This window comes from Grampus griseus (genome assembly GCF_964374135.1).
Source record: "Grampus griseus genome assembly, chromosome: 4".
Taxonomy (NCBI): Eukaryota; Metazoa; Chordata; class Mammalia; order Artiodactyla; family Delphinidae; genus Grampus; species Grampus griseus.
In genome coordinates this window covers 9,469,780-9,496,088 of record NC_138997.1, presented here as the reverse complement: position 1 = coordinate 9,496,088, position 26,309 = coordinate 9,469,780, and the positions used below count along the sequence as shown (strand labels likewise).

Here is a 26,309-nt window from a genome sequence, read left to right as displayed (position 1 = left end):
ACAGAATAGGGCTTCCCTGGTGGCACAGTGGTTGAGAGTCCGCCTGCCGATGCAGGGGACACGGGTTCGTGCCCCGGTCCGGGAAGATCCCACATGCCGCGGAGCGGCTGGGCCCGTGAGCCATGGCCGCTGGGCCTGCGCGTCCAGAGCCTGTGCTCCGCAACGGGAGAGGCCACAACAGTGAGAGGCCCGCGTACCGCAAAAAAAAAAAAAAAAAAAAAAAAAAAGAAGTAACAGAATAATTTCTCTTTCCCTTTCACCTCTATATTTCCAAATTTATAATTGTCCATAAAATCCCTTCATTTCAGATATTGAGCCATGGTATGTACAAACAGAGTGTATGCATTTCAAAAACATATTTCTACAAAAAGCACAAAATAAAATCCATAACCAAGCGTGGAAGCAGTATTCTTTCATTCTCTTCACATTTTGAATTGTATGTACATTTCATGAGGTGCTCATTTGCTCACATCTGTGATTTGAGAAATGTTTAGGTTTGAGTAACATGCTAAGTGTGACTGGATATATGGACATACATTTTTTAAATTAGGATTTTTTTTAATTTATAAAGCTTCATACTCAAAGCTTTGATCACAACATTCTATGCTTATGGTCAAATATTTGGAAATTGTGTAATTTTATTGGATCACAGGGATTTTTTCTACTTTTCCAGCAATTTATCCTTTCCATGGTGTTCTGAGCTACCTGTTAGACTAGACTGAAAAGTAAAGTAAAATCCACACCTTCGTTTTCTGAATTAAGGGGAACTTTAGATATGAAAATGAGAGACAAGCTCTGACTCTCTCCCACTGTAATGCTCAGAATGTAGCTTTCCTTCTAAAAGATTTAGGTATTTCCTCCCTATCACTTGCTAAGCTGAAAAATTTATACTTCATCCCTAATAGGAATTCATAATTGCTATTTTCTTCTTATTACAATAAATATATCTAAAATTGATAAATACATGAGAATATTTAAAAATAAACTGTCGAATATAGAATATTTATTAATCACCAGAATATGACTAAAAGTTGGTAAGATAGTATAAGTATTTCAGTCATAAAATGTTTCTTACACTCTAAAATGATATACCAATACAACGGTATATTTAAGACCAATATTCTGGGTTTACTTTCATAAATGTATACTCATATATCAATAAACCTGACTTAACTTTAAACAATCATATGCTTGGCGAAAATCTACTCCTTACATTGGAGAAAAAGCATCTGTTGCTTTTATACTGTGATTTACCTTTTTAAGTGCATGTTTTACCTCTTCACCTAATTACAACAGCATCAAAATACATTATCTTACATATTCTTTTGTATGTACAACCTTATGTATTCTAAAGCCCATATACTAAGATTATTGTAGTTCCTCCTAGCAAGAGATTTGATGAGTTCTAAACTACATGGACTCTGTGAGTCCTATGTTTCAAAGACTCAATTGTTTACAAATTCATCACGTGAAGTGTGTAAAATTTGAGATAAAAATTTACTTAAAGAAATAATTCTATCCTGAATTTAAAGGGAATATTAAGTATCCAAAGACAATGTCTCAACATATAGCATTCTAATATCTTAGTATTATATTGGTGGGTTATTAATTTTCCTAATGAGAAATCCAAAATACACAAAACGAATACTACATAGGGCTTTAGTAACTCCAACTATAAAAATGTGACATGTTTATTTACCTAATATATATGTTGTAAAAAATTACAAAAATTTTATATTCTTGCCTTCATATTTTGTTTTAGGCATTGCACTGTAAGATAGATAAAGTAACTCCCACATTAAAAAGAAACAAACTATGGTTAAGGAAGCATCAAAAACTAGCCCAAGGCCTGAATTCCTAACCATCAAGTAATACTGCCTCTCAATAGCAAAGCTGGATCAAATAATATGAAATAAAATTAAATAGGTGAGAAGTCATTTAAAACAAGAAATGAAGATACACACGATTGTATTTTAATGTAGTATTTCAAAGTCCATAGTTTTAACATAATAAAGAATTCTGACTTTTAAAACTAACGGTGCTAATATTACTACCTATATTGAATATCCATTGTTTTGACTTCCAAGCATCATACCTGCCTTCTTTTTCCAACATCACCCATATTTCGAGTGTGGACTCACCTTTTCCCTCTCATCTCCACCCTCTGCTCCAGAGTTTGTCAAGTAACCTGGTTCTAGCCAATCAATCATCAAATATCCTAGATACAGTAATTGCTTCAGCATAGTCATGTCAAACAAGCTAAGCTGGTCAAAGCCAATGACACTCAAATATGGGGCTCTTTTTGTTTTGATTAAAGGGAACGAGAAACCATTTCTTTCCACTGGATTTGCTGAAAAGATAAAAACCATCTCAGTACCTGCTGAAGGCAGTAATGTCACTAGAGGAACCTCTCTGAAAATGGAAACTACAGACCAGAAAGCAGAGCAAAGAGATGCAGATGGAGAAAATGACCCTCCTTGACATTGTCTGAGTACCAGACTCAACCATACTTGAGGAAATTTTTACGTCTATACTTTCAATTACATGAGCCAATAACAACCATCACCCTTGATTTTTCTGAAATCAATTTACATCAGGGCTTCTCTCATTGGCAAACACGAGTTTTGAATTAATCACTACATCTGAATTGTGTTCTTGCCATATAGTCATATAGTCATAGTCATTTCATTCTCAAAACAGCAGTGTGAGGTATGGAGGGCATATGTAATCTCCATTTGATAGATGACCACTATTTGAATGGCTTTATTAAGATCTCATTGAATATACATGTTAGAAAAAGTTTTAAAATATAAGAAGTGTATACCTTCCTGGTCAGCTCAAATGGTAAGAAAAATATAACTGAGACGTTAATCAAGTAATCAATAACTAATTGAATGTGAGATGTGAGGAAAAAACATATCAAGATTTTAAGAAAAGAAAAATAATGGTCGCTTTACATAAATATGGAAATCAGAAGGAATGAAAAGCTTGAGGGGGCTAGAAGGGTCATTAATTTGGTTTAAACATACTTAGTAAACGATTCTGGTAGGACACCTAGTTAGACAATCCCGGTCAAGAACTTTATATATTAGACTTGCATTAAGAAGAGCCTTCAGGAGAAGAATATATATCTGTAAATCAGCAGTAATGTTGGTAGTTGAAGCTATGGAAGGGGCAACATAACTAACACTTTTATGGATTTTTAGATTTCCGGTCCTTTAACAATATCACTTCACATAACACTAACAATGACCCTGTAAAGATGGTGATATCACCCCATTTTTTCTGACAGATGTAGAAAAAAAAAGACAAAGAGTTTAAGTAAAATGTCTCCAATTTCCACCTAATATGTAGAAAAGTTAAGATTTTAACCAAGATCTCTCTGACTCAGAAAAACAAAAACAATAACAAAACCTATAGAAATGAACGAATGATCCTATTGAGGGAGAGTGTTTAAATGAGAAAGTAGATTCAGAGAATACAGAGGAGTATCAGAGTGAATGTACGGTAACAGGAAAAAGAAGAACAGCCAGTTAACAAATGCTGTCTACTTCAATCTATACCTCAGAATAAAGAAGAATGAATATTTATGAAGTATCTAAGACTGGAAAAAAGACATTTTATGTAAACAAATAATACTATTTGCCAGTTTTGAATACAGTCAGTGAAAGATAATTAAGAGAATTTAAGATCCAATTTACAAATATAAACATACATACATTGCAAAAAATGCATTTGAGTTTTCTAATATAATTCAATTGGCACATATGAGAAGTAATTTTCTTCCTAGTAGACAAAAAAGGCTTTTGGAACCAAAAAATTAGACTATATTAAGAGTAGTTGAATTGTTTTCACTTTTAGCTTGTATTAAAACTGAATTACAATCATTACTTTCTGAATTGGTTAGTATTTCTTTCCTCTATGATGAGAATATTAATACTATCTTCATGCCATCAAATATACACATTGCTCTATTTGACTTTGACATTACCGAATGTAACATTAAGGGATTTTCTTATTGATTTTCACAAAGAGTATCAGACACTATCATGCTCCAGGAAACTCAGTCTTAGCAGCTTATCCAGTAGAAAGACATCAAGAAACAAGTATGATACAGTTAATCTAATGGGGGAAAATAGTAGGTACTACAAGGTAACTCCTACTGAAGCCAGCAATCCTTGGCAACACCATACATCTCCTAGTCTCCTACCCAAGACCTTAAAGCAAGTATGACACTATTTTGACTGGAAAATCATCAGTAGGTTTTCCCTTTTAATTTACTTAATACATAACTAGAAATAATCCTAGCTTATTTGATATTTTAAGTCCATGTACCTTACATTTGCTATTATGAATTTAATTATTTGGCCATTATAAGAAAAAATCTATTATTTATTCAATATAAGATCAAATTTAAATTTAAATGAAGCTTGATCTGTTTAAATGGAAAAAATATGGAAACATTAAATAATATAAAGTTAAAAATAACTTTCATTCCTTATAAAGTACAAACCAACTTAAGGCTAAGAAATTTATATTTAAAAGTGATCATATATCATAAAAGTGACCATTAAAGACCACAACTATAAAATAAGGAATCCAAGAACAGTACATCCATAAACACAGTGTTAAGGAAATGAAGTGCTTCAGTCTTCTTACTCACATCATTGAGATGAAGTAACAAAATGAAACGTGAAAGGCATATAGTTCAAACACACTACATCAGAAGACAGAAGTTATTCATTGAGGCATTATTAGGATAAGTTGATTTTTTAAAATGTGCAAAATTTATTTCTGTTCTCTCAATATACTAATATTAATACATTCATTATAAAGCACAATTTTTGAGTGATCAAATTCTGATCAGTTATCTAACTAGTAAGTTTTACAAAACTCTGAAAAATCAAATGAACAACTTACTGTTTCGAAGGCTCAGGAAATTTTAGTTCTTCTCTTTTCTTCATCTCTATTGTTGGGTCCATAGGAGTGAGAACTACAGCAGCACATGAGACCACAGAGTGGTATGAATCCTCCCGGCAAACTGTTTTATTAGAAATAATAATTGTAAATGTCACAATTATTTCTTGACTGTTCTCTCTTTTTCTCTTCATTATTTTCAGTCAAATGAAAGATAATTCAACTAAAACATTAAATTATCTTTAATTATCATTTTCTATTCTGTCTTTCCACTCACTAGCTGTATGACCTTAGGCACCTTTTGCTTTCTTTTTTTTAAGCCACACAGTGGAAAAGGTGTTGCCCACACTTTATAATCCTTCATTTAAAAAAAGCTTTTCATTGAAGAATAAGAAGTGCACTAGTTACACACAATCTCCACAAATCACTACACAAATAAGAGATGTTCATCGTGACCAGTGACACACACATTGCTTCTTTCAAAGTCTGTCAAGGATTTGTCACTATGCATCTGTACTCAGTTTTAGCAAAGACATCAAAGTGTATAGCTGCATTGCTTCCTTCTCTCCCAGTGTTAAACCCACGTGACATTTTTAAAAAATGGATAATCTAATGAAGGAATTTGCCAAAAGAAATGAAAGTGCAGCAAAGAAATAAAAACTGATAGTACTGGAAGTGATATTTGAATTGATTATTAATGAACTACAAATAATCACTGATCTAAGTACTCATTTCAAGAACCATGACTGGGACAACTATCTAGAAAGAGGCAAATACTCAAGATGACAGCACACGTTAGTGAAAGACAGTACAAAAAATACAATAGGACCATGCAAGTCACTGAGAGGTGTGGGCCCATGATCTCAAAGAGAAAGAGGTGTAAGAAATGATCCCAACGTTCTTCCATTTTCCCCTAAAAGTATCTGCTGAATTATTAATCTGCTTAGCATGAGAGTCTCAGACAAAAAGGATGACCACTAAAAGCAGAGCTGAATTTAAAACAATCTTGCGTCACTCAAGAGGCAAAGATTACTGCGCAGTATGTGTCAAAGAGGTGGAGCAGTGGGTTCCTCATCATCTCTCCAATGCCATCAAACAGATTTTTTTTAAATTTAATTTTCTCTACTTATTCTTGGCATGAGCTTTGAGTCTAAAACAAACAAATCCTTCATAGCTGGGAGAAGAAAACTCTATTATATTTTAAATTTCCACTGTTGCCTTAAACGCTGCTAATGATGAAACAGACTAAGAATAAGAATTACTGATTCATTTCTCAGGGACAGTGTTCACTTATTCAATAAATATTGAGTGAACTAACTGGTACGTTCCAGTTAGTGCTTAATGGTAGAATTCTCCTGTGGACAAGAAAGAAATGTCCTCCCTTGCCCCAAGTTTTAATGAAGTTTTAATTTCTTCTAGAGATATTTCTCAAATATTAGGGCAAAAAAACTTCTGACCAGATGAAAACATTTACCTAGATCTCTATGAGGGAAAATAGAGCTAAGTCCTTTTTTTTTTTTAAAGGAAAAGAGAGAATGAACAGGGAAAATGCTCTAAGTAAACAATATTTTTTTCTCAAAAATAGGGATCATTTGTTTACTTAAGGTAATATGAGTATTAATACTTAATTTTTATGATGCAGAGGTTGAAACAATTGACATTGAATCCAAAGGTACTGCAGTTAAAAAAAATCAATGACTAAGTCAATTAGAAAGTAAGCCCCTTTCATTTTTACATGATGAAAGTGACAATTAATGGACCTGTGTAAAGGTGGATGGTTGGGAGCTCCGTGTAAATGACTGAGTTTTTATACTAAGCTGAAATTAAATCACACTCAAGTTTTAATATCTTTAAATTGTATTTATCACAAAATATAAGAATTAGTGTAATAAATGTAAGTTAGGCAAATAAGTAATAGAGAATTTATAACTTCAAAAGAAGTGAATGGTATAATAAAAGGGAAGTACAGATTTTTCAAAACAAAGAATATGCCTAGGCTGTCCTTCCTGAGGCAGAAAGAAAAAAAGAAATAAAAGAAACCTTAGCAATATGCCACTGAGAAGAGAAAGGATTTCTGAGGGTCAAAAGAGTAATGGGTATTCACGTGATCACTATATTCTGATATATCAAAAGTTGTTCTTCCAAACCATGGTCCACATTTAAAAAGTAAATCATAACCTTATATCACCGTGGCCATGACGTGAACTACTCTGTAGCGTAATCTGGTTATCATAGGGGTTGTTGAATATTATCATATTTTACCATGCCATGAATGCATAGATTACTTTTGAAGAATCATAGGAATATTACTAACTAAAGGGGAAAACACTGTATTTGCCATTAAAAGAAACCTTTATGATACAGATTAAAAGGAAATTTCAAGTTTGAAAAAGACCTCCAAAGTTAGTGGATTTTAAACATTTGCTTTTTAGGAAAAGATCATAAACTTTTGTTGCCCTAGAGCATTTTACAAAACGATATGGATGTCAGTGGGAAAGAAGACAGTCTATATATCAAAATGATATTTATTTAATCTCCCTGATAAAACGCCTTACAAATTTCTATTTAAGCAGGGAGAAATTTAAATATTTCTGATACAAATACTGAATTATTGCTAGACTCCAAAAGGAAATTACACTATAAGATCAATGAAAGTAAAATGCGAGTCATAATTGTTAGCCAACATAAGTCTCTACCTTACAATTTCGCTAATAAGGCAATGAGTACATTTTTTTAAAAAATAAATTTATTTATTTATTTATTTAATTTTGGCTGTGTTGGGTCTTCGTTTCTGTGCGAGAGCTTTCTCTAGTTGTGGCGAGCGGGGGCCACTCTACACCGCGGTGCGCGGGCCTCTCACTGTTGTGGCCTCTCGTTGCGGAGCACAGGCTCCAAACGCGCAGGCTCAGTAGTTGTGGCTCACGGGCCTAGTTGCTCCGTGGCATGCGGGATCTTCCCAGACCAGGGCTCGAACCCGTGTCCCCTGCATTGGCAGGCAGATTCTCAACCACGGCGCCACCAGGGAAGCCCCAATGAGTACATTTTTAACCATGTTAGAGATACAAGAAGAAAACAATACACAATTTTTATGGAATAGTATTGCTCATGTTTTTTCACATTTGTAGGATTAAGTAGACAAATTTTTACAAAAAGTATTGGAGTAAGATAAGTTAATATGGTTTGCTAATTATGTTGAACTTTATGAAATAAGGCCAATTTTTCTCATAATTGAGAAAAATTGCTTATATACTATACCATTTTAAAGGCAAACATATAAAAATTACTACAGGAGTTAAAGTTTGGGTTATTCAACAGCAGGTGATTTCATTTTCTTCTTTATAGTCTTTTCCAAATTTCCTATAGTGACCTTTTCTTACTTTTATAAACAGGAATAATAAAACATGCGTTAAAATAGTCATGAGAACAGAGGAGATGAACAGATGTGTGAAATACTGATTTTGGCCTCAAAACAGTATAACTTCTTGAAACTCCTTCAGGAAAACTATTTTTCTAATTTAGCCAGATTAAATTTAATCTCATTTTCTGAATATTTTCTCCTTCTTCCTCCTTCTCCCCCCACAAAAGATCACTTTTTCAGAAGACATTGTAAATGACTAGACTAGTTGATCATTCTAAAACTATTAAAAGGATAATACTTATTTCATAGATTCCCCTCAAATCCATCTATTACCATACAACCAGGGGCTTTTGATTTGGGATTGAATCATGGTGGCATGCTTAGGGACTGTGAAAATTGTAGGAACCCTGGCCTGAGGCAAGGATGACTTCTGTACTTTCCAAATTACATCAAGTATAAACGGTTCACCATTCATAAGATTTAACTCTTAGGATGGGAAAAATTGGCTTTAGGCGAAAGCAGAAAATGAAACAAACAGGAACTCCCAACTTTTAATTACTCACATTATTTAATTGTACTTATAAAGTTAGCTTTAAAAATGTATGAAAAGTTTATTAACTTCTAAATTTTAAAAAGAAACAGCAGATAATTATTTCATGATGTAACTTAAAAAGCATGAGCCAGTGTCAAGGCACTGCATATTCAAGTAGGTTTCCAGCAGCCATGAGTTGAAAAAAATCAATATATTTTCCACTATTGCTTCCAACCAAAGATGCAAATAATAATTTGAGGCACTAACCTACAAATTTGTATGCTAAATTTGCTCTTCTGTGAAAAGAACTGTTGTTGTAAACGTACTTCATGAAGTGCAGACAATTCCATCACAGGCTTCTAATACTAGGAACGTCAGAGGACAGCTGACTGAAAAATTAAAGTCCCCATTTCTTTCTAGACAGATAGAGCCTTTTTGTCAAGATTGGGGTCACTAATCGGGGCATTCTGAGAAGGTTGCACGTAGAATTGCACGTAGGACTATATCCAGAGGAAGTCAGTCGTCAGCAACCATAAGTTACTATGAAAAGAATGATTCCAACATGATAAACTGACAATTGACTCTGAGATTATACAAGTAGGGTTTTAAAATGAAGGAAAATGCTTGAGAGTCACAAGAATTACTTATCCTAAGTTTTTGGTCTAAGCACTGCTGTCACTTATTTCTAGGTAGAGTATATGAACACTAAAAATGATCAAACCTACTGGATCCCTAAGTCCAAAATCTGTAAAGCTTGGGACAGAGTAGAAATCATTTCTAGGTTTAACACTGAGTAGTCTGACTTTGCCATGTAACCTTTTATTATACCACAAAGAATATGCTATTACATGAAATGACTCTCCAATATTACAAAATGTTTCTCTCACACTCATAATAAACTGAGATGCAAAACCTGAACATTGAAATTTTAAGTTGCTCTTTCTCTCCAGTTTTATATATCAAAACTATTTCATTTAATTACTGAACTTCTATCTTCATTTGATCTTTTAATTTATAAAATCAATTTTAAAGCACCAAAAAGCAATATATTTTAATAAATGTTTCCAAAAATGCCAAAGATTTATTAGGAGAGGCATGTTTCTCTTTCATGCAAAATTAAAACATTCAAATTACTGAAGGTTCCTAGAGCACAGTTAACTTATAAGTATTATTTGTAAGTATTATACATTTGAAGTCCCGACTCTAACTCAACAGAATAGTTTACTATCAATGAGCACACTGTAAGCTTAAAAGAAAAGAATTTCCTTTATGACTTGGAAGTGTTCACTTTTCTATTTTTTTCCAAATATCCAGGATCCATGTATTTACCACATAACAACCCACCAGTAAAGCTTAACTCACCAAAAGGCTAACATTTGTTTAACGAATGCTTAAAGAACATTATGTGGGACTTCCCTGGTGGCGCAGTGGTTAAGAATCTGTCTGCCAATGCAGGGGACATGGGTTCTAGCCCTGGTCTGGGAAGATCCCACATGCCGCAGAGCAACTAAGCCCATGCATCACAACTACTGAGCCTGTGCTCTAGAGCCCGCGAGCCACAACTACTGAGCCCACGTGCCACAGCTACGGAAGTCCGCATGCCTAGAGCCCATGCTCCGCAACAAAAGAAGCCACTGCAATGAGAAGCCCGTGCACTGCAACAAAGAGCAGCCCCTACTCGCCTCAACTAGAGAAAGCCCTCGCACAGCAACAAAGACCCAACACAGCAAAAAATAAATAAATAAAATAAATTTTAAAAAATTAAAAAATAAGAACATTATGTGGTAGGCTTAGTTCTGTGTATTAACTGTGAATTTATGCTTAGAGTATTGTCTTTACCCCTCAGAAAAATTCTATACAGTAAGTACTATTATTATCCCCATTTGTACACTGTTCAAGATCACACAGCTAGGGAGGAGCAAAACCAGAATTCAATCAATTTGCCTCTAGTCCCCATGATACTGACCATACTTCATGTTGATTCTCATTTAAATAAAATCCATCAAGTGTTCTGAAATAGAGTAAAGTTAATAGTTGACCATTTTCAATCATGTTTCTATTCAATAATATTCTTACATCTGAATTCTTTATCCTAAGAAAACTGTATAATCATTAGACAATTTGCCTCAGAACATAATTTTGACTCAACATACAAATGCTCTAGGCTCCAAACTCTGCCCTTCAAAATGACCGACAACAATTGTTTTACTACTGCTCCACTGCAGGATGAGTGTCAAGTGTCAAGGTGAAACCCATCATTAGATACATTTATCTATGATAACGAAAGACATATAATTTAGAAAAATTTATTTTTTCAAAATTATTTGTAATCAGTTGCTGTTGATTTTTCTTGCCCAGCATGTTACAGGGCCTTGAGATACATGAATGAATTTAAATGACAAAAATACATGCTTTTGTGGAATACATATCTTCTAATGGAATAGATTCTCAAATCAAATTTACCTCTCTGTAGTTTTTTCTTAACAGTAAAATATGAATAATAATATCTTCTTAGGTTGTTCTGAGGATGAAATGAATTAATGCCTGTGAAGTGCTGAGGATAATGCTAGAGAAATGGTAAAGAAGTTTTAAAATGTTACCGTATATTATTACTTATAACTGATGACTTCTGATTTTTTTGATACATCAGACTCCAGTTATTCAATCAAACACTACTCTAGATCTGCTGTGAAGATGTTTTGTAGATATGACTACAGTCCATTACAGTTGAATTTAAGTAAGGGAGACTATGGTAGATAATCTGGGTAGGCCTTATTCAAATGGCAGTTGAAAAGCCTTAAGAACAATTGAGGCTTCTTGATGAAGTTTAAAATTCTGCCCATGTCAAAAATTCCAACCTGCCCTTCCTGATGGTGTGCTCTCCAGGTTTTGCTTTTTGTGTTTTGCTGTACGCGGGCCTCTCACTGTTGTGGCCTCTCCCGTTGCGGAGTACAGGCTCTGGACGCGCAGGCTCAGCAGCCATGGCTCACAGGCCCAGCCGCTCCGCGGCATGTGGGATCTTCCCGGACCGGGGCACGAACCTGCGTCCCCTGCATCGGCAGGCGGACTCTCAACCACTTCGCCACCAGGGAAGCCCCAGGTTTTGCTTTTGCCCAGCCAGTCCCCACAATCACATAAGCCAGTCTACCGGTTCTGTTTCTCTGGTTGAGAAATACACCAGTCAACAAAGGCATTTTGGTATTACATTCGATTTTTGGTGAACCTCTAAATAGTTTCTTTGAATTAATGTCCTTAACACAGTGCTTATAAAAGGCTCTTCTGATGAAATAATAATAGTCCAGAATTGAAAGAGAAATTAAAAATAAGCAGAAATTAAAAATAAGCAGATAAAAGCAAAAATAAGCAGATAAAATGCTTATAAATGCTTAAAAATAAGCAGATAAAATGCAAGTCATTGTATCATGACCATGAATAAACACACATTCCGCAAAAGCAGGTCCACATATTCATTACATTAGTGGCATTCACTGAGCTATACCATGTTTATGCATTGTAATAGGTACTGGACTGATAAAGATAAAAGACAAAGTATTTGCCAAAGTGTAACGTAGTGTAGTCGGAAAATAATACCATATAGGAAGTGCTAACATAGAAGCCAGCCAGGTAAAGTAATCAGCAGGATTGTAATAGTAGTATTGCTGCTATCTTGTTCACTCCTTGTTACTTAGTTCTTACTGATATATAACTTATATATTATGGATATATAATACAAAGAAGCCCTCAATAAATATTTGTCCAGTGAATGAGAGATAAAGAAAAATGAAGTGAGGCATTAGGGAAAAGAAAAGATGCTAGCCAAGCACAGAGAAAAGTGCTAAAAAGCAATGAGATATGAGAAAATGTTATATATCTTGAAAAATTCAAATAATTCATTGTGGCAGGGGCCACACAGACGAGAGCAAGAAGTTGCCAAACAGAGATGTAGATTACTGCCAATACCTTAAGGACCTTATAAGCATCTCTAAAATATTATTAATATCTGATTCTGAAGTTAATGAAGATGTACTACCAATCATTTCAACACGATCAGCTTTAAATAGCCTGGGCAGGGCTTCCCTGGTGGCGCAGTGGTTGAGAGTCCGCCTGCCGATGCAGGGGACACGGGTTCGTGCCCCGGTTCGGGAAGATCCCACATGCTGTGGAGCGGCTGGGCCCGTGAGCCATGGCCACTGAGCCTGTGCGTCCGGAGCCTGTGCTCCGCAACAGTGAGAGGCCCGCCTACCGCCAAAAAAGTAAAAAATAAAATAAATAAATAAATAGCCTGGGCAATATCTAAGTACAGGAACAAGATAGGGTGAGACCACTGACAATGCTACTGAAATAAACGAAGTGAGAAATGGTGAGGACTTCCAGTCACTGGAAGCAGCAGTGCCATGGAAAGGAGGGAAAAAATTAAGGCTGCAGAGTATTCAGAAATTTTAAACTTCTATTTCAAACACATAATCACAGTTTATATTTACTTGCTCCTTTATTAAAATGAAACACAATTCTCTGTATACTACAAAAAGGAAAATATAGTGAAAGCATTGATTGATGAGAAAAAAGAATTGGCAAAAGCCAGAGGAAAAGACTTTCAAATTAACTTAGAGGTAACTTAAATAATAATTAAAATTTTAAAAAATATCTTGTACAACCATATTGTGTAAGGATAATATTATCTTGGGATATTTTTAAAGATCTGAAAGAATTGCATAGAAATTGTTAATATCCTGAAGTAAAAACTGATTACAGAAAACATATATATAGAAATACACATGAAAATAACTATATCCTGGAAACTTTGGACAAAACTATAAAATGTAAAAAGCAACATTAAATTTAGTCAGGCTTATCTCACATTATCCAGTAAATTCCGATACTTTTATTGTGGTGTACAATAGTAACCATTCATCTTGTAACACGCTTGGACAGTTATCAGATTTACTGTAAAATTTTGTTCCTTGAAATTTCATGTTTTTAACCAATCTAATCTCAATTTATTTCTTGCCTCAGCTTTTGAATAGCTATTTTCACAAATCTTTACATTGTGCAAATATTTTTTGGAATAAAATGGAAACCTCATGAGTGACAGACAAAAACAGAACAATGTAAAATTGTGAATTCAGTTTGTAAGGTTACCTATTTTATTATTATAACTCAAGCACTAATATGTTTGGGGCAGGCAAAAATGCATCCTTGACACATCAAATGCAAGTGGAAATAGCCAGTGACTTTCTTGAATGTTGATCATGAACAAGGATTTATAAACTCCTGCTGACTCCCTCTTCTCTCCTGACTGCAGAGTAAGAAATTTATGTATAGTGTAATTTTATTTTAATAAACAGAAAAATATCATCTCATGGATGTTATAGGTTAAGCAGTGTCCCACCCCCCAAATTCCTATTGGAGGTCCTAATCCCCAGTACCTCAGAATGTAACTGTATTTGGAGAAAGGGTCTTTAAAGATGTACTTAAGTTAAAATGAAGTCATCAGGGTGGGCCCTAATCCAATATGACTTGTGTCCTTATAAGAAGAAGAGATTAGGACTCAGGCTCACACAGAGGGATGATCAAGTGTAGACAGAGAAGACAGCCATCTAAAAGCCAAGGAGAGAGGCTTCAGAAAAAAAATCAAACCTATAGACACCTCAAACCCAAAATTCTAACTTCAAGAACTGTGAGAAAATAAATTTCTGTTAAGCCACCCAGTCTGTGGTGCTCGGTTATAGCAGCACTACTAAACTAATACAATGGCCATTTTAGGAATAGGACTCGAGAATTACTTGTACTAATATTAATAATTAAATAAACCATAAATCAATAAAAGGATATTCAGTCTGAAATTTCACTTAATGACTGGATCTATATTGCTCCTACTACTATCCTCTTCCATTCCAAATTCTCTGACATGTCCATTCAGGCCATTCAGCTGACGCTTCAACAATTCTAATTTTGAGAAGTTATTACTTTGTCATTCTGGCTGCCTTCTTCCAAGTGTGATCTAGATTGTTAGTTTATTTAAAAATATACTGTACAGAGTCTGTGTATATGAACACGTATGCATATATATTTTATATAATACACATATTACATACATATACATTTTATACACATATATACATTTATACACATATATAATACAGAGAGTACTGGAAAGAATAAAGTCATCAACAACTATTACTGCTTTCTGATAACTTAGGTATTAAAAAAATTATCAGCACTCCTTCATCTGTACTGCCATCATTTAGAGTATAAAACCCTAGATTATGTATTCTCCAGGCTTCCACAGAACGCTATATACAGGGACAATAGTAGCACTTGAGGTCTGTGAAGTCTGTCATCAATGTCACAGATTCCACATGTAATATTACAATGACATCATTATCTGTGGTTTACTGCTTCTGATTAATTCAAGTAGAAGTTACATTGTTCATTAAACTTTCCATGTTCAACTTTGCAGGACTGTTAAAACACATTATGGCAGAATGTCTTTTCTAAAGATGGCCACATTAATATATATCCCATCCTGCTAGTTTTTGACATTCTACTTGAGTGGTGGGGTTTCAGTTCCTTCCCTTTGAACCTTTGTGACTGCTTTGACTAAAGGAATATGGTGGAAGTGATGCCCTGTGACTTTCAAGGCTAGGTCACAGACGGCACTGTGTCTTCTGTTTGGCTCTCTCTTGGGACACTGGCGGCTGGGACCCAGCTGTCATGTTGAAAGGAATCTAAGTCCACATGGATGTTCTGACCCACAGTCAACAGGCATCACTGATCACTGAATGTGAGTGAAAGGGCATTTATTTTGGTTGAGGCCTTGAACGTCACACAGCAGAGGAAAAATCTTCCTGCTGCACCCTGTCTGAATTCCTGACTCCCCAAAATCATGAAATATGAATGATGTTTGGTGTTTTAAGCCATTAAGATTTAGAAAAATTTGTTACACAGCAATAAACAATACATTCATAAAGAGCACTTACATAACTAATGAAAAATAGATTTTCATGCCCCTGGACAGGTTTTCATTAAAAGTGTTACCTCAGTGATACAGAAAAAATTCTTGACATAAGTGCCACAAAAACGTGTCCACATGTTAGTGTGCTTAAAATTTATAAGTGAAAATTACAAGGGACTAACTGATAGTTAAAATTCTCATTCAGCACTTGTCTATGACTCAATGCTATGGAAACAAAAAATATTAACAGCAATATATATATTTACATATATATTCAATTCACTTAGAGGAAAAAAAAGTCTGGTAAATGTGCTGAATTTCCCAGTTAGGTCTCTCATTTCAAACTTCGAAAGAGCCTTGGAGCTATCCTTGGAGCAATTCACTATCGGAAGTACAGACAAATAAGTATCTGCTCTACCAGTCTAAATAATTCTTTGTGAATTTTCCAGGCATAAGATGAAATCATAGTTGTTATCCATTCTGGGAAAATGTGAATGACAAGGCATATATCAATTAAATAATGCTTAATTTAAAATGTCTGTAATCTGATATTCTAAGCTCTAGAACACAGAAGAAGATTTTTTTAAGGGAGGGGGGAAAAAGGTGCTTGATATAGTAGCATATAAAAGCATTTAAAAAGCATTCCACATACGCAACAGTTAATTTCCTTAGAGGACAGAAAGTTAAACCAAAATGCATTTTACTACCATTCTTTCTAGTTAAGTATGTCAACACTATACATTGTTAAACATATTCTACAGGGATTTGTCAAGGAAGCAAGAATAGAACCACTAAAAAATTAAACTATAATCTTTTAAAGGAAATATTTAAAAACTTATGGAAAAGGAAATATTCTACTTAACTATATGTGAATAAAACTATGTTGAATATAATATTCCTATAGGTGTTGCCATTACACAAAAAAATTCTAATTGTCCTGTGTGTCAGTGCTTACAATCACTTCATATTTCTTCTCCTATCAGCCCAAAGTTGTTCCATCTTGGGAACTTTGTTAGTTAGGTGTTTATTATCTGTTTCTAACACTGATGATTATCGCACACAATGCAATATGAATCAAGGCAGCAATGCAAGCTTTAGTTTTTAATCAGCATGGAATTTACAATCTAATACAAATTAAAAGAGTTATTGAATAGCTAGTACTTTATATGTTTATCCCATGTACTTTACTTGAACAAACAAGACAATTTATTCAAAAAATACTTAAGTCCATATTTGGGCCAGCCACATTCTAGGCTCTGAAGTTATAATAATGAACAAAGCAGAAAAAAAAAAATCCCTAGCCCTTCAGGGAATTATTGCTATTTGATTTCAACACCATCAGAAAGGTAGTGGTCGGACTAGTCAGGTTGTAGTAAGAGAAACTATTTTAGGTAATTTTTCTTTTTTTTTTTCTCAGAAAGATCTCAGTAAATTTTCTCTCACATCTTTCGGCCTCTAATTTTTTTTTTTTTTTTTTTTTTTTGCGGTATGCGGGCCTCTCTGTTGTGACCTCTCCCGTTGCGGAGCACAGGCTCCAGACGCGCGGGCTCAGCGGCCATGGCTCACGGACCCAGCCGCTCCACGGCATGTGGGATCTTCCCGGACCGGGGCACGAACCTGTGTCCCCTGCATTGGCAGGCAGACTCTCAACCACTGCGCCACCAGGGAAGCCCCGGCCTCTAATTTTTGAACTAGATTGAATATCAACTAATGAGTAGTTATTGAATAAATAAAACTTTTTCTAACAACTGAATCTTTCTATTTATTCCTTATATATATCTTTCTACTGCAAACCTAACAGTCAATGCGATCAGATGCCAAGTCTCCCTCTCTCCTCCTCCCTTTTCCCCTCTCTGCCCCATCTCCACCTTCTTCTCCTCCTCTCTTCGGCCTCCCTCCCCCTCCCTTCTCTGCTCCTCTTTGGCAATACCGTTTTGGCTGATCAGAATAAAAGAACAAGCATCAAATGAATTATTAATGTTTGTTGAAGCAATTATATTAGATATATGAAGAATCTCTCCCAGGTTATGAGACATAATTGATTAGTCTTTAGTTCTGCAGTACTGACGGTTATTTAATGGGTTTCACTTTGCAAAAGTATGAGGAGTAATATAATCTGCATAATGTCCATCCTCACTCTTACGAAGTTATATAAATTACTCAATTATCTCCTAAAATAAACCCACTCTTCAGAATTTTCCATATGAATTACAAATCAGAAAGAAGTGTGTAAGGTATACAGTTTGAATACATGATTTAAATAACACAAAGAAGTTAAATATATTGCAGCTAATGGTTTTGGGCTGCTCACCCCTTACTATCATTAAAACAGATTTTGAATTGCCAAAAAAACTCATCTTCCCTTTGCCACCTTCTATTCTGCTTCCTATGAAGCAATTACCTAATATTTAGAAATCTGTTCATTCTTTACCTAAATTTCTATTTAGAAGAGAAAGTGACATCGGCAACTAATTTGAGTATGATCTGGTTAGATGAAAAGGAGGTAGACAGTCCAATTTTAGTAAAAATACAGAAGCCAGAATAAGGATGGCCTTTGAGGAAATTAGCATAGCTACAATCTGTGGTTGAGCTGGTGAAAATCGGGAAGTGTAACTGCGTAGGTCAAAACTGTCAATACACTGGGGCTGCGTTATGCTGAGCCACAGATATCAAGCCAAGTGGTTGGTATTGCATCCTGTGGGACCAAAGTTCTAAATTCATAAACAAAGGGTAAATTTCCACAGGAGCTAATCTTGAAAAATATATACTGCTAATCCAATGAGTAAAAGAAAAGGCTCTAGAAACACATAACCAAATAAGTGAAGAAATACAGCAACGTTCCGTGCATTCAACCAAATATAACAAATAACTGTAACAGGCCAATATTCCCATAAGAGCACCGTGCAGTTTAAAAAGGAGGAAGAGGGAACCACAACAGCAATATCAAACCTCTCTTAATTTCCTCTAGGTATCTCCCTAAAAGGTTAATTACCTGAAAGCATCTAACTTTTCCAACAAATCTCTTAATTCTGAGGAATTTTCTTTGTTACAACACTCCCTTTCCTCAAGCCCCATTAACCTTCCTGGATGGATGGAAATCATATATATACTTTATATCACTGCAGTGTCCTGAAATTATGTACATTTAAATAAGACATAGCATAATTCAATTTATATTCCAGTGTGAACTGAAGATTACTGGTCCACGAGACCTTTAGATTATTACTTCAATCACAAACTTTCATTTAGACATTCACTGGAACACTGTTTCTGAAAGGCTACTGACCTCTGCCCAGAGAAAGCACCAGTCTTTGACAAGTTCTTTAGTATGACTGCTTAGTACTCCAATCCTCCTTTGACATGAGAAATAATTTGTACAGATCCATGAATAATTTATTTGTATATAAAATAGGAGTTTTAATATTCAAATTCATTTATATATATACTAATTTACTTATTCTCAGATTATCAATGTTATATTTGCAACAACATAAAATAAAACATGGGTATATTAGTATCAGAAAAATGTCATTAATGATACTAATCCAATCTGCCATCATAGAATATGTCATCACAGTAATGGCACCTTTGTCATTTACTGTGGGAAGTACAAATATTAGCAAACACAAGCCAAGATTAGTGTCCTATTAAATAATGGATAAAGATGTTAAAGGAATTTGAAAGATGTGACTTTTTTGACAAGTTGGCAAAAAACTAAAATAGCTATGAGAAAAATGCCAGCTTTGTAAAATTCTTATAGAGGTAGCCTAGGGTCAGTGTTTCAAATGGCTACACTCTAGCTTCACCCTCACTTATCTTCTCCTCTCTTTGTCATGTTGGAAAAGAACAAATGGCAGTTAGACATTATTAAAGCATGAAGAATGCTCTCTCTGGCCATAGTACTAAATTGTGTCAGAGATTGATCTGGGCTTTTAGGATCTTTTGACTTTCTGATCAGACTTAAAAATTCAAACTTGGTGGAAATTCGTGTTGTTACTAAAAATATTGCTGATCTTTCTGACTGTTCTCATCTTTTTCTTTGGTGGGTATATAGAAGTTAATACACAGGAAAGAGGACAGACATAAGTTCAACAAGAGTGACACTAGAGCCAGCCCAAAGAACTAACAAATAAAATATCTTGTTTAATCAACAGCTATATAAGATAGACTTTGCTTTGCAGCACCTACCACAGAAACATGAGAACTATCCTCAGCCTTGTCTTGCTTTGTCCATGACAGTTTAGTTCCAGATATATCTCATCTCCACTCACTCACCCATCAGAAATTAGACACAGCCAACTATTTTGTTCCATGGTACAGACACAAGGCACAAAAGCACCTGGACCAACCATTGCTAACCTCTCACATGTTTGTCTCTTAAATCAGTTTTCACAATGTCTAATTCAAGTGCTATCTTTCTAAATGAAATAATTTCAACACAGATAATTCCTATGGACCAAATTGTGTCCACCCCCCCACCAGATTTATATATTGAAGCCCAAACCCCTGATGTGATGGTATTTGAAGATGGTGCCTTTGGGAGATAATTAAGTTTAGATGCAATCCAGAGGACGGGGCCCTCATGATGGGATTAGTGCCCTCAAAGGAAGAAACACCAGAGAGCTTGCTCCTTTTTTCTCTCCACAATATATAGAAACTATGAGAAGGCTGTCATCTACAAGCCAGAAATTAAAGCTCTCACCAGAAACTGAATATGCTGGCACCTTGATTTTGGAATTCTAGCCTTCAGAACTATGTGGGAAAAAAAATTTTGTTATTTAAACCACCCAATCTGGAGCAGTTTGTTATGGAAGTTCAAGCTGATTAAGATGATAATATAGGAAAATTTGGGGAATTTTCAATATGGATAAAATTGCTCATATGAACAGGGCCTTAAAGCAAAAAGGGAACAGAATCCCAAATATTCAATTGTGTGGATTTTTCTTGGTTTGAGGAGGTCTCTAAAACTCAGATTCCAAAATTACCTTCTTAAAGGATTCCTTGACTAAGGTAAAATCCTTTAAACTGTCTCTTTTAGAACCTTCATATGATAATTTGAACTTAACTAACTGCCATGCTCCTTAGTTACCTCTTGCTGTTTTCTCTTCTGACCTACTACTCTTTTTCTCTAGTCAGAAGAAAATCCTCAAAGCTAAATTACCTTCTAAAGCTAAATCTCCCTAAGAATAGAGCAAGTCCCTGTTTTAAGGGACTTAATTTTATACCCTGGTCTCAGTATGACCTCACAGTAAATATTTAAGACTTTTCAAAGCCTAGACAGAAGAGAAAGATATTCTGGGAGAAATTTAAAATAGTTCTAAGAACATATAATCAGTCAACTACTCCTAGGTCCACCATATCTAATAAATACTATCTCAGAAAGAAGAAGAATGAGAATAACAAACAGAAAAGATCTTGAGGGTGATATAAAACATCCCAAGTTGCATAGAAAAAGAAAAAAAGAAAGAGATTTAGAAAATCTGTGCTGTGGAACAAGATCTTTTGGAGACTCTCCTCAAAATCATTCCTCTGAACACAGATAGCACTCAAATCCAGTTCAGCAAGCAAAGAAAGGATAAGTCCAGTGAAGACTCTAGTGATAGACTCTTTGTCTTTAGACAGTATTCAGAAGCCAAAGTTATCCGACCTCTCCCTGCATGTTTTTTCAGGGGGCCTTAAGCCAGAATTAGGAAATATAGAAGGAATGTCTCTAAGGGGACATTTTGAAAAAGCCTTGGGACAGAGCAGAATAAAACTCAAAATCAACTGATGTCTCACTCCACTCCAACTATAAGTATCAGGGGAGAGATATATTAGAAGTATAGCCTTTTGCAAATGAGTAAAAGAATATGACACTATTTTTCATTTATTAAAAAATAGTCTTTTAAAGTATATTGTTTTTTAAGTTCTATTACAATGTTGATAACCAAAATTATATAGGAATGAAATTAGAACTGCATAATGTTTTACCATTCAGGTCTTTTATTTTTTTCATAGTTCAAATATGCTCATATTGATCAATTCATTATTTCATTATTATTTCATTATCTGTATTGTGTTAAATAAGAATATAATTTTCACAGTGACTTAGGACCAGAGTGCAATCATCCTGTTCTTTGACAGTAGATAAATGATAGAGAGATGGATAGATAAATGATAGAAAGATAGATAAAAGATAAATAGAGTAGGAAACTATAACTTTTATTTAATGACATCAATCTTGATTAATGTCAAGGATGTTGATTTACCATGAGATATCTTGTTTTCCTTCAGTAAATTTATGTGCATCTATTTATTATTATCTTTGTTCATTTTTAGGTTAGACTTTATGACTTTGCCATTAAAATGAATTAGTTTTAAAAGTATGTTATCCAGGACTTCCTTGGTGGTGCAGTGGTTAAGGATCTGCCTGCCAATGCAGGGGACATGGGTTCAATCCTGGCCCAGGAAGATCCCACATGCCATGAGCAACTAAGCCTGTGCACCACAACTACTAAGCCCACGCACCACACTACTGAAGCCCGCATGCTCTAGGGCCCACGTGCCACAACTACTGAGCCTGTGTGCTGCAACTACTGAAGCCCGCACGCCTAGAGCCTGTGCTCTGTAACAAGAGAAGCCACCGCAATGAGAAACCCGTGCACTGCAATGAAGAGTAGCCCCTGATCACCACAACTAAAGAAAGCCTCCATGCAGCAATGAAGACCCAACACAGCCAAAAATAAATGAAAATTCTTTTTAAAAAGTATGTTATCCAGGAACATGAATTAGCCTTTCCTTTTATTTTCCTAAATTGTCTCTTTAATTTTTGTTCTATTATAGCTATTAATCAGTTCTTTCGGTGAATTACCTTAACAATGTCATTTATAAGTTTGTAGTCTTGTATAGAATTATAGAAATAGACCAACCAATAATATATGCTTATTTTATAGCATAAGAACAAAATAAGCTATAAAATAATGGGTAGATCAGACTTTGAAAGGATCCTAACTAATTGAAATGTGATAACTCTTAAAATAAGCGATTCCATTCATTTTCTCCCCATGTTAATACCAACAGATCGCTGGTTATATATCTTTTTCTAAAAGCACTGTTATCTATCCCATTACCCATAACTTTAATACTTTTAAATTGTGCAAAATTAAGTTTTATTTCTTTTTTTTTCAGCATCATCAGGTACCTCTGAAATGCACTTGTCTCCTGCATCAAGCATCAGTTTCACATAGATTTATCAATTTTATTGCTACCCCTTCTAGTCCTTCAAACTTCTCTAACCATTCCCCCTCCACTAAGGGAAAACAAGCTAACATACTAAAGCAGTAGGTTTGATTTCTTAAGAAAGATGAAAACTGTCACTGAATTAGTAATAATGATAATAACTATAATAATACAGTAGTTAACATTTATTGAGTTTTCTATAGCAAGCATTGTGATAAGCTTTTTAAATGTGCTAGCTAGTTCATTTAACCCTCACAATAACTTTTTCAGGAAAGTATTATTTATTTATTTGTTTTTACAGAAATGAGGAGATGTAAATAAAATGCCCATAGAGCTGTGAAGTAGCTAATTCAGGGCTTTAAACCAAGTCTTTCTGATTGCAAAGTCCGTGTTTTTATCTATTGTTGATAAAAATTCAGATCACGATTAGCCAAGAAGAATAAAGACTTATAGATATGAAATCATAACTAGCTATTCAATTCCCAAGGATCATTTCATGTATACTAAAATAATAATTCCACTTCTGGATATCAGGTACCCAAGTAATCAGAAATATATGTTTCAGATTTAAATGCTGTGAGTACATTAGATATATGACATTGAAACATAAACAAAGAGTCCACTGGTCTCACTGTGCTGATGTGGGTCACAGTACAAATAGAACAACACGAAATGACTCTGCTGACTGTATCATATGCATTATTTCTAACCTTTTCTAAAACCAGCAAATATGGTTTCATTATCCTCATTTTACAGAAAGGAAAACAAAACAGATTCAGGGATATTAACCAATTTTCCAAAGACAGCCATCTAGTAGGTAAAAGGGAAAATTTAAATTAAGTTTTCTGCTTCCAATCTATGTGTTCCTATCTCGTTGTGCTAGCTCTGTCCATGATGATGAACTATGATTATCATCCAAGGAATGAAAAAATATATATAAGTATATACATAATTATATTATTCATTATATATATTTCTCTATAAATACACATATAAATATATATACATCTTCACATAGATATGTGTGTGTTGAATATAAATTACATCTCCAAATCGAACAAAAAATAAAAATCAGAACTTCTTTTCCTGTTTCTAATTTTGAGGCTTTTCATCCTATAATGTAACATTTTCCTTGATTATAAAGGCTAATATAATATTATATATGCTAGTATGTATATTGCTAATGTATAATATGTACATATGCAAAATTTTATATAATATGTATTTACTATTTAACTTTATATATGTATGGCACTGTGTCAGGTGAATCTGTTTTTTATGGTATAAACACACTAGACTTATAGTCAGGAAATTTGATTCCAATAAATAGATCTGATTTTAGCTATTTATGTGACTTTAGGTCTCAATTTTTAAAATCTAATGCACTGAAGACTAAAAATTAGATGATTTTTTTTTTTTTTTTTTTTTTTTGCGGTGTGCGGGCCTCTCACTGTAGCGGCCTCTCCCGTTGCGGAGCACAGGCTCCGGACGTGCAGGCTCAGTGGCCATGGCTCACGGGCCCAGCCGCTCCGCAGCATGTAGGATCTTCCCGGACCGGGGCACAAACCCGTGTCCCCTGCATCGGCAGGCAGACTCTCAACCACTGCGCCACCAGGGAAGCCCTAGATGATTTTTAATTCCCTTCTAGCTGTAAGTTCTTATTCTCAGCTCAGTTTTTAGTTCTGAAATACAAATGGTGTTCAAAATGTGCCCTGAATTCACAATGTTCACATGACTGTTAAGCTGAGTATAACTGTATTTTCTAGCTTAAGCCATACCATACTCAGTTTTCTGCTGAAGATTCATACCAACAGACTTCTAAGTATCAGTATATTATTTGGAATTTTGTCTGTTAGACTTTCTTAAAAGGGAACCTAAATTAAGTTCTAGAAAAAGACACTTTCATTTATTCATGATCAATAATGCCATTAATCAAGGCATGGCATCTCCCATAATATAACTGTGCTAACATACAAAAGTAAGAAAACAATCCTGTTTTTAAGGATTGCTACACATTTTTTTGTTATGAGCCTTGTCGGAATTCAGTTTTGATCTGTCAAGTATATTTTATGTATTAGTGAAAATATAATTTTCTATTAATCTGATATTACGAATATTGAATTTTCTGTATTTTGACTTAAATTGGGAACTTTATAATCTATTTAAATTCAACAAAGCACTAAATTGAAAAAGTTAACAAAAATTAAAATGGCCCTCTTATTTAACTAGTTTTACACTTTATAAACAACTGAACAGCTTACCTAATATGTATAGATCCATAAAGATCTACACATCTATGCTCTTTTAAAGCAGGCATCACACGGAATATTTTCAATATATAATGAGTCTAGAGACAGCAGAAGCAAGAAGAACAACAATCCTGAAGCCTCTGGAGCAAAAGCCACAGTAACAGACAGACACACGAGATGAAAAGGCAGAGGGCTATGTACCAGATGAAGGAACAAGATAAAACCCCAGAAAAACAACTAAATGAAGTGGAGATAGGCAACCTTCCAGAAAAAGAGTTCAGAATAATGATAGTGAAGATGATCCATGACCTCGGAAAAAGAATGGAGGCAAAGACTGAGAAGATACAAGAAATGCTATACAAAGACGTAGAAGAAATAAAGAACAAACAAACAGACATGAACAATACAATAACTGAAATGAAAACTACACTAGAAAGAATCAGTAGCAGAATAACTGAGGCAGAAGAATGGATAAGTGACTTGGAAGACAGAATGGTGAAATTCACTGCTGCGGAACAGAATAAAGGAAAAAGAAGGAAAAGAAATGAAGACAGCCTAAGAGACCTCTGGGACAATATTAAACACACCAACATTCACATTATAGGGGTCCCAGAAGGAGAAGAGAGAAAGGACCAGAGAAAATATTTGAAGAGATTATAGTCGAAAACTTCCCTAACATGGGAAAGGAAATAGCCACCCAAGTCCAGGAAGCGCAGAGAGTCCCATACAGGATAAACCCAAGGAGAAACATGCCGAGACACATAGTAATCAAATTGGCAAAAATTAAAGACAAAGAAAAATTACTGAAAGCAGCAAGGGAAAAATAACAAATAACATACAAGGGACCTCCTATAAGGATAATAGCTGATTTCTCAGCAGAAACTCTACAAACCAGAAGGGAGTGGCATGATATACTTAAAGAAAAGGAGGAACCTACAACCAAGATTATTCTCCCCGCAAGGATCTCATTCAGATTCGATGGAGAAATCAAAAGCTTTACAGACAAGCAAACGCTAAGAGAATTCAGCACCACCAAACCAGCTCTACAGTGGGAAACACAAGACAAGAAATGGACCTACA

General features: G+C 34.7%; 1 protein-coding gene across 2 annotated transcripts in view; it reads right to left on the bottom strand.

Annotated features, from left to right (window-relative positions):
* Positions 1–26,309, bottom strand: part of CCSER1 (coiled-coil serine rich protein 1) — a gene marked incomplete at both ends in the record, with an annotated part of 1,097,278 nt that overhangs the window by 930,859 nt on the left and 140,110 nt on the right. For both annotated transcript variants that reach the window (XM_082653728.1, XM_082653729.1), the window contains one exon: positions 4,921–5,041. In XM_082653728.1, coding sequence (XP_082509854.1) covers positions 4,921–5,041 — 121 coding nt within the window. The remainder of the gene's footprint in view (positions 1–4,920; positions 5,042–26,309) is intronic.